This window comes from Melanostigma gelatinosum (assembly GCF_949748355.1).
Source record: "Melanostigma gelatinosum genome assembly, chromosome: 24".
Taxonomy (NCBI): Eukaryota; Metazoa; Chordata; class Actinopteri; order Perciformes; family Zoarcidae; genus Melanostigma; species Melanostigma gelatinosum.
The window spans coordinates 11,208,636-11,218,319 of record NC_136657.1 but is presented as its reverse complement, the minus strand read 5'-3'; the positions used below and the strand labels follow the sequence as shown (position 1 = coordinate 11,218,319).

General features: G+C 46.0%; 2 protein-coding genes across 2 annotated transcripts; one reads left to right on the top strand and one right to left on the bottom strand.

Moving 5' to 3' along the window:
* Positions 1-235: 235 nt before the first annotated feature.
* Positions 236-3,935, bottom strand: LOC306797362 (uncharacterized protein). The gene is made up of 4 exons (XM_079296700.1): positions 3,833-3,935; positions 3,385-3,428; positions 1,722-2,045; positions 236-1,373 (listed from the first exon to the last, which is right to left on the bottom strand). The coding sequence occupies exons 1-4, from the start codon at positions 3,847-3,849 to the stop codon at positions 1,255-1,257; spliced, it is 504 nt and encodes a 167-aa protein (XP_079152826.1). The 5' UTR covers positions 3,850-3,935; the 3' UTR covers positions 236-1,254.
* Positions 3,936-7,222: 3,287 nt separating this feature from the next.
* On the top strand, positions 7,223-8,409 carry LOC306797501 (atypical chemokine receptor 3-like; the record flags this gene model as incomplete). Its single annotated transcript, XM_079296866.1, has 1 exon — positions 7,223-8,409. Exon 1 carries the CDS (start codon positions 7,339-7,341, stop codon positions 8,407-8,409), a length of 1,071 nt encoding a protein of 356 aa, XP_079152992.1. The 5' UTR covers positions 7,223-7,338.
* Between the last annotated feature and the right edge of the window lie 1,275 nt (positions 8,410-9,684).

Below are 9,684 nucleotides of genomic sequence, written 5' to 3'. Positions count from 1 at the left end.
AGTTGTGGTAATAGTACACAGTACAGTAGTTTTTGACAGACTAATAAACTTGTAATAATTGAACATCAGAGTTCATCACATGATGTGATGAAGTGGCTCCATCTTGTGACACAAATATGCTACTACAGAAAAAAGGATTATTTATATTTGACTTATTCTTTCAGAATAAAACTCAAACCAATCTTCAACTTTTTCTTTCAAAATAAAACTCAAACCATTCTACATCTTTGACTTTTTATTTCACAATAAAACTCAAACCATTCTTCAGCTTTGATGTTTTCTTTCAGAATAAAACTCAAACCATTCTTTAACTTTAACTTTCAGAATAAAACTCAAACCATTCTTCATCTTTGATGTTTTCTTTCAGAATAAAACTCAAACTATTCTTCATCTTTAACTCAATTAAAACACAAAGTCTAGATATGTCAAAGTTACAATATTGGATAAATACAAAGTATATTAGATATAATATGCCGTCTTTTAAAGCCTACATATCCCACAATGCTCCTGGGCACCATGCCTTTAGTCAGCGTTAGCGGTTAGCCTGAAGCTTATCGTGCAGAACTTATCCGTCAGAAGCTGCTTCAGATGTTGAAATGTTACGACGATTAAAAAGTACAATGAATACATTTTAAACAGGCTATGACCGATTAAGCACGTTTATGATACACAAGAGAAACAAGCTGCCGTCAATGTGCAATGTTTGGTATTCTTCTTGGATACTTACCGTCTCAAGATATTTAAATACATATAATTATCAAACAATATCCTTCAGTTGCCTCACAAACAGAAATACTTCAATGTTTTTTAGTTCAGCATATTTTTCAGCAGACATTTCGTTGTATTTGGAGGTTTGGTGGAGAACTTGTAAATCAATAAAACATAAATAATTAAAACATAATGAGGAAGCTGGTTTTGGTGGAAAACAACAATATAAATAACATTGAGTGTAAGAGTGATGTCAGCAGTTCTTTGACCAATCAGGAAGATGGTCTGTCCTGAAACTGAGCAGCAGCAGCATTAGTGGCTTTAAATATGAAAGAATGATTAAAGGTGATTATTATTATTCTGTTCATAGAGCGATTCTGTTCATTTGATTACTTCAGGATGCTGTGATGCTTCATGAACTGACCACCAGGGGGCGTCTGATGAAATGATGGTTATTACTCTTTAAAGTTAGAGTGAAATGGGTCTTTTTCTAGAAGCTGCTAAAGTTTTTACGTTTAAAGTTAAAGATGCTTTTTCTGCCTAGTTCTAAATGTAGAAGTGTGAAAGAGAGAAGAAGAAGAAGAAGCAAAACCACGAGGAGAAGATCGGAGTTACAGAAGAGCTTCCATCTGAAGGTCCTGGACCAGTCGCTCCAACCCGTTTATCTGAAACATCAAAAACACAGATGTGTTATAACACTGTTACTACGAACTGTATGACAGCCTTACAGACCTGAGACGGTTATTACACTTCATGAACAGATGTGTTGTAACACTGTTATTACTAACTCTATGACAGCCTTACAGACCTGAGACGGATATTACACTTTATAAACAGTGTTATAACACTGTTACTACGAACTGTATGACAGCCTTACAGACCTGAGACGGATATTACACTTTATAAACAGTGTTATAACACTGTTACTACGAACTGTATGACAGCCTTACAGACCTGAGACGTTATTACACTCCATGAACAGATGTGTTGTAACACTGTTATTACTAACTAACCTGTGACAGTGAGCCTGACGCTCTGCTTGAACTTCCCCGGGATGTTACAGTCGTACAGACCGCTATCAGACCGCCGGACGTTCTTCATCTGGATGGAGAAGTTTCCCTTCTCGTAGAGCTTCTCCTCACTGAACACTCGGTCTTTAAACCTCTCGTTCTGGCCTTTACGATCTTCTTTACTTCCTCTGATGTCCAGCACGTTGTTGTCGTCTTTGTCCCTCCAGAAGACGGAGAAAGGCGCCAGTAGAGGCTCCTTCTTGTCGTAGACGCACTTCAGCAGGACGTCGCCTCCGGTGGAAGCCTCGGCTTCCTCCACACAGGACACTGAGAGACAACACCAACGTGAAATAAATGAAATGAATTAATCAGACAGTAAATACATGAATACATACAATTAGAAATGAGTCAATGCTATGAAAGAAATCCTGAAATAAATAAATGAATGAGGCCTTTAATATATTAATCAGGTAAGTCCTGTGAGAGACTGGTGTTGACCCACCTGAAGAACATCACAGGACCCCTGCTGGACCCCCTGCTGGACCCCCTGCAGTTTGCCGACCCTGCAAACAGGTCGGTGGATGATGCAGTCAACATGGGACTGCACTACATGCTGCAACACCTCGACTCCCCAGAGTCATATGAAGGGTTCTGTTTGTGGACTTCAGCTCCGCGTTCAACACCATCATCCCGGAGATACTCCACCCAAACTCTCCAGCTCACTGTGCAGCCTCCACCTGTCAGTGGATCACTAACCTCCTGACTGACAGGACGCAGCAGGTGAGGCTGGGAAACACCACATCCAGCACCCGGACCATCAGCACTGGACCCCCAGGGATGTAGTCCAGCACCCGGACCATCAGCACTGGACCCCCCAGGGATGTGGTCCAGCACCCGGACCATCAGCACTGGACCCCCAGGGATGTGGTCCAGCACCCGGACCATCAGCACTGGACCCCCCAGGGATGTGGTCCAGCACCCGGACCATCAGCACTGGACCCCCCAGGGGTGCGGTCTCTCCCCACTGTTCTTCTCCCTCTACACCAACGACTGCACCTCAGAGGACCCGTCTGTTAAACTCCTGAAGTTCTCAGAGGACACAACGGTCATCGTCCTCATCAGGGACGGGGATGAGTCTGCGTACAGACGGGAGGTTGAACAGCTGGTCCTCTGGTGTGGTCAGAACAACCTGGAGCTGAACAAGCTCAACACTGTGGAGATGACAGTGGACTTCAGGAGGAGCCCCCAACACTGCCCCCCCTCACCAGACTCAACAACACTGTGTCTGCTGTGGAGACCTTCAGGTTTCTGGGATCCACAATCTCCCAGGACCTGAAGTGGGCTCCCAACATCAACACCATCAGGAGAAAGGCCCAGCAGAGGTTGTACTTCCTGAGCAGGAAGTTCACTCGTCACTCTAACAACTAATCAGACAAACTGCACCATCACCTCCATTCCACTGTTGTTTATGTTCATACTTTCGGATGTATATTTATTTGTACATAGTTTATACTTACATCTGTTCTACTTGTTGTCCTTGTTTTTTATTGAAAACTTGTGTTTGTAAGTTAAGACCAAAGTGAAAACCGGAGTCAAGTTCCATGTTTGTGTCGGGATACAAGGCCAATAAAGATTCATATTCATATTAACATTCACCTGAACTCACCTGTATCCAGACTGTAGATCATCATCAATAACAGCAGAATGTTTCTGTGGAGAAACAAATACACAACTCAACTGAAACTGAAGCTTCATAACGTTTCTTTCATTAAACTGAACTCTGATCACGAGCAGGTTTATGGACATTAACCACGTGTTTAGTGGCTGAAAGTTAAACATGAAACAACACGCCCTTTATAAACATAGAGCATGACGTCACTGTAGGATAGTTAGTGTTATGTATGATGAAATATTCGGCTCCTTAAAGGAGAGCTAACGTCACTTTTCCTCGTGCTAGTTAACGCTAGCTGCTAACTATGTAGCATTAAGCTCTTGTTGGGTTTAACCCATAGTAGCTAAAGGCTAACTAGCTGCTAACTATGTCGCATTTAGCGCTCGTTGGGTTTAAAGCGACGGCAGGCTGAGTTGTTCTTCACGGGTTTCCGTTATCGAACCTCTTTAGATCGGTCATGTCGGTACAAAGTCCACTTCAGGCCCAGAATTGTGCAATAACCGCGATTAAAGAAACAATCGCCATAACTGTCCCATGGTTCCTTGCGGCCGGAAGTGAGTCAGCATTCGGCCAAATAAACCAATAATTACTCAAATGAACATTCAATATGTATCGAAGTGTCAGTAAACATTAAGTATCAACATGAATACAGACACATGAACCTCGTGAAGTCTTTTATTAGTTCACATCCTTTAAAATAGAACAAAACAGTGAAATACTAAATATCAGGACCGTTGAACTCACGTTACTAGCTAGCTAAGCTAACTAGCAGCTACCGTTCATCTAAAGGCACAGAAGAGTGGCTAACTCCTAACTAGCAGCTAACTATGTAGCATTTAGCTCTAAAAATACGTTAAAACCGAAGGCAGGCTCCGGGCCTTTTCACGTCCTCCGGTACCAAGCCCCGTTAAACCGGCCACATCGGTCCGAAGCTCCTCTCCGGGCTCACACTTGTGTCTTAAACGATATAACCTCTCAAACAGATATAAGCTCGAAAGGCAACATGTTCGACTCTTCTTCTTCGTTCAGTTTATCAGCGGACGTCAAACCACCGTTTAAGGAGCATTACCGCCACCTAGTGTAGCGGAGTGTGTACCATCGTGACTTCATGACACAATAATGTGATCCTTCACCAACTTCTTAAATTCCATTTGCTATCAAGCTTCTGGCATTCAACTGAACTATGTTTTTTTATTTATTTTTATTTATTGAACCAGGTGAGTCCCGTTGAGATTAGAAATCTCTTTTTCAAGGGAGACCTGGCCAAGACAGGCAGCAACACAAGAACCACAGTTACAGACAGAAAGCACAGAACAAGACCAGTTAAAATGAATTAAAAGTTAAGAGACAGTCACGTACCGAGTTCATTTAAAAAACACTGACATGTTTGTGAACCTGCCTCTATTCCTTTCATTTTAGAGTTGAAAGCAGTGAGTGGTATCAGTTCTTTGAGTTTTAAGTCATTCTGCAACATATTCCAGGATGAGGGAGCAGAGTACACAAAAGAGCTCTTTCACTTTTCCGTTCTGGCGTTTGGGACAGTGAGCATGAAGAAGTCCTGAGAGCACGAGGAGTATTGTCCCACACTTGTCTGCATGATGGAGACACAGGTAGCTTGGTAGCAGACCATCAATGTCATCAATCATCAATGAAGCTGTAGCAGTGACCCGAACCCTCTACGGGCCCCAGCAGAGTACAACTCACAGTGCTGAGTCAGCGCTGTACAGCTGGTATGAAGCTGTGTCCACCACACCAAGACAGTCAGCAGAGGCCTGCACAGCAAGATCCATCGTCCACCACAGGTAAGAGAGCAGCAACTCATCTTCACATTAACAAGAATCATACCTTTCATTTACATCACGCTGTTCATGACACTCAAAGACACTTTACATTAAAATCATCACATGTAAACACAACACACTGAAAACATGAAGTACACGACAGTGTCACACATTCAAGCAGCTCTGTGAAGAGAGGTCAGTGCATCCGGGATGTTTGGGGACAGAGTTCCAGAGGGAGGGGCAGCTCTGGAGAAGGCTCTGTCCACGTCTCTGTCACGTCTGTCCACGTCTCTGTCATGTCTGTCACGTCTCTGTCCACGTCTCTGTCTTCATCAAGTTTCTTCATCTCTGATCAGCTGATCACAGACGGTCGGAGGAGAAGGACTCAGACCACCGACCAGGAGCCGCGGGTTCGATCCCCCCCTGAGGTACGTCACCGTGTGTGTGTGTGTGTGTGTGTGTGTGTGTGTGTGTGTGTGTCCTGGTCTCCTCCTCACACATGTATAATTGATGGAGGTGTTCTCTGACCCCTGACTGACAACAGGACGTTTAAACTGTATAGAGACCTGATCCAGGTCTACAGAGAGTCCTGATCCAGGTCTGTGGACCCCTGTAGACCTCTTCAGACCCTCCACGTCACACATCTGTGACGCTATTGTTTGCGGGTTCAATAGAAACCCGCAGTTCTTTCTCACGTGCTTCACTTGTTTTGTCCCGCAGCTGAAAACCGCAATAAATCACCTCGGAGCCTCTGTGGGCGTCTCTTCTTCTTCTTCTTCTTCTTCTTCTTCTTCTTATTTAAATGCAGAGAGAGAAGGGGGTCTTCAGCCGCACCGGTCCGCCTCGCACTTGCCTCGCGCTATCAGCCGGAGAAACCGTTAAACCCGCACCGGGACCCGGACTTCACCGAGAGGGCCTGAACTCCCCCGTTAGACCCGTAAGTGTTGTAAACTCGTTAAATAGTGAATAAAGTGAACGTAGTCTGGTTCCATCGCTCACGTGACAGCAGGTACAGCCGGCTCGTGCCGCTTCTCACCGGACTCCCTCCGGAAACGAGTCATTCTAAGTTTACACAGACCTCACGTGTTATTAACATGATTCAGAGTTATGAGTCATCATGTATGTCCACTTCATCTCAAATCTCACATTTAAATACAGCACAACGTGAGCCGAATTAAAGCACTTGTTCTTTAAAAGTTTTAATAAATGTGTAATAAGCAGGAATCTTAAAATGAAACAAATTGACTGAAATCATCTTTTCATACACAACGGGGCGGAGACATGAGCTGAACTGTGGAGTTGATGCTGTTTATTACATTCCTGTTAACTTGTAGATGAGCTGAGCATCCTCAAATCTTCTGCGCTCGTTCCGTGCTTTATGGCGCTTTAAGAGCACTTCTTCTGTGGTTTATGGTGTTTTGATGGTGCGTTCAGGAGCCTCTGAATGAACCTCCCAGCTGCTGCTTCTTCTCAGAGCTCATTCACAAAACAGAGTAAACTAGAGTCTGAAGTTAAACATTTGTGATGAATAGCTTTTTGTCAACGTTCATTACAGATATTTATCTTTGACAGAAAGCTTTTATTTTGAAGGTTGTGAGCCGCACATTTAAATAAAATAATACTTCAACGATGTTTATTATTTTTATGTTTTTCCTGATGAATGTTAAAGTGGTTTTATTGATTCATTATTGTGTCATTAAATATTATAAATTTTATTAATATTAATATTTTCTGTCAACTAAATCAGAAAAAAGGGATAATTTTACGTCCTCGGAGTGAACTTCAATTGAACTGGATTCTTACTATTGATCTCTCTCACACACACACACACACACACACACACACACACACACACACACACACACTCACACACGCACACACACACACACACACACACACACACACACACACACACACAGAAGTCATTGTTTCCTGTCAGTTTCAAAGTGTTTCAGTTTATTAATGACGTCTGGATCGTTTCACCTCTGACCTCCGGACATCCGTCCATCTGTCTCTGTGTGTGTGTGTGTGTGTGTGTGTGTGTGTGTGTGTGTGTGTGTGTGTGTGTGTGTGTGTGTGTGTGTGGTCACTATAATCAACAGACGGTCTGTGAAGAAGAAGTCACTAACGGTTGTCTTCTTCTAGTTTTCCAGGTTGTGACATCATCATGAGTCTGAGTGCCAGTGACATCAGCGAGCTCATGGAGCTGTGGGAGGAGCTTAACCTGACGGCCGACGCCCACAACCTGTCCCACGTGGAGACGCTGGTGTGTTCGGGCGCCATCGGCCACGCCGCCTTCCTCCACGTCCTCTACGTCTTCATCTTCCTGGTGGGGCTCGCCGCCAACGCCCCGGTGGTGTGGGTCAACCTGCGGTCCGGCGGGAACCGCTACGAGACGCACCTGTACGTCCTGAACCTGGCGGTGGCCGACCTGTGCGTCGTGGCCACGCTGCCGGCGTGGGTGACCTCGCTGCTGCAGGGCGGCCGCTGGCCGTTCGGAGACGCCGCCTGCAAACTCACCCACCTGGTCTTCAGCGTCAACCTCTTCGGCAGCATCTTCTTCCTCGCCTGCATGAGCGCGGACCGCTACCTGTCCGTCGCGCGGCTCGTCGATGGCCGCGGGAGGAAGGTGGCGCGCCGGCTGATCTGCGTCCTGGTGTGGCTGCTGGCTCTGGCGGCCTCCGTCCCCGACACGTACTTCCTGCAGGCGGCGAAGTCGTCGCACCACGACGGCGCCGTGTGCCGGCCGGTGTACCCGGCGGACCGCCCCAGGGACTGGATGGCGGGCGTCCAGCTGAGCTTCACCGTGCTCGGCTTCGCCATCCCGTTCCCCGTCATCTCCGTCTTCTACCTCCTCCTGGCGGCGGCGATCCCCCCCAGCGCAGATCAGGAGCGCCGCCTCGGCCGGCGGATCGTCCTCGCCTACATCGTGGTCTTCCTGGTGTGCTGGCTACCGTTCCACGCCGTCCTCCTGCTGGACACGCTGTCGCTGCTCGGCGTGCTGCCCTTCAGCTGCCGGCTGGAGAACTTCCTGGACGTGGCGCTGCACCTGACGCAGTGCTTCTCGCTGGTCCACTGCTGCATCAACCCGGTCCTGTACAACGTCCTGAACAGGACCTCCCGCTACGACCTCACGAAGGCCTTCATCTTCAAGTACTCCACCAGGACGGGGCTCGCCCGGCTCATCGACGGCTCGCACGCCTCACAGACGGACTGCTCGGCGGTGAACTCTTCTTAAGGAACCACCCATTGGGTCCGCCGGCGGTTCCTCCCAAGAACCTCCTCAAGGAACCACCACTGGACTCGCATCCCTCAGGGACTCAGCTGGTGAGCTCTGGAACACTTCTTCGTACTTGCAAACGCTTCTGAAGACTTCACGAACGGTTCTTCTACCTGCTCTGATCTGTATCTACTCCAGAGGAAACCACAGAAGAAGAACTCCTTTGTTCAATCAAACCTGTGTTTTATATTCTGTGAATATATTTATTTTACTGATTTAGTTTCATGTTTATCTAAAAGTTTGTTTTTATTAGTTTAATATTTGGTGTTACGTTTTTAAACGTTATGAAGAAGAAGTTTATTTATTTTGTTGAAATGTTTTTATATTTGGTGAAATTCATATTTTCCCTGAACTTTGTTTTAAAATATTAAAATAACTGAATACACAAATGATTCTGTTTGTTAAATTGTTAAAAATATAAAACATTTAAAGTGATGGATGCTCCTCGCTGCTTCAGCCTGTCCCTGTGACCGCTGGCTTCAGCTGTGTTTACCTGTGAGAGCTCACACCTGAGAGCGGCGACATCGCTGCACTTCTTCTTCTGTGGTTCGGGGTCCTGAGGAATGTAGGATGTGAGCGAGGATCCTCACAAGGAGACGAGTACAGACGTGTGTCCTCAGCGAGTCATCAGCCAGAGGAGCCGCTTCGACTCCCTGAGGATCAAAGCATGAAGAAGAAAGTCTGGTCCAACAGAGTCACGAAGGATAAAAACACAAACATGGAGTACAGTGTGTACTGTGTGTACTGTGTTTACATTAAGGAGCCGTGATCTTTGACCCCACCACAGCAGAAGAAACAAACTGACCCCCCCCCCCCCCCTCTGTGGGGGGTCAACATTCCTGGCGTCCCGTACCAGACTCTGCGTCTCCGTGGTTACGTGGTGTCCACCAGACGTCCTGATTGGCTGAGAGTTCAGAAAGTACCACTAGACAAGAAATACACTTTACTGATGATGTTGCTGTGATGTTGTGGAACAAGTTGCTCTGATGTTGTTGAACACGTTGCTCTGATGTTGTGGAACAAGTTGCTGTGATGTTGTGGAACAAGTTGCTGTGATGTTGTGGAACAAGTTGCTCTGATGTTGTTGAACACGTTGCTCTGATGTTGTGGAACAAGTTGCTGTGATGTTGTGGAACAAGTTGCTGTGATGTTGTGGAACAAGTTGCTGTGATGTTGTGGAACAAGTTGCTCTGATGTTGTTGAACAAGTTGCTGTGATGATGTTGAACAAGTT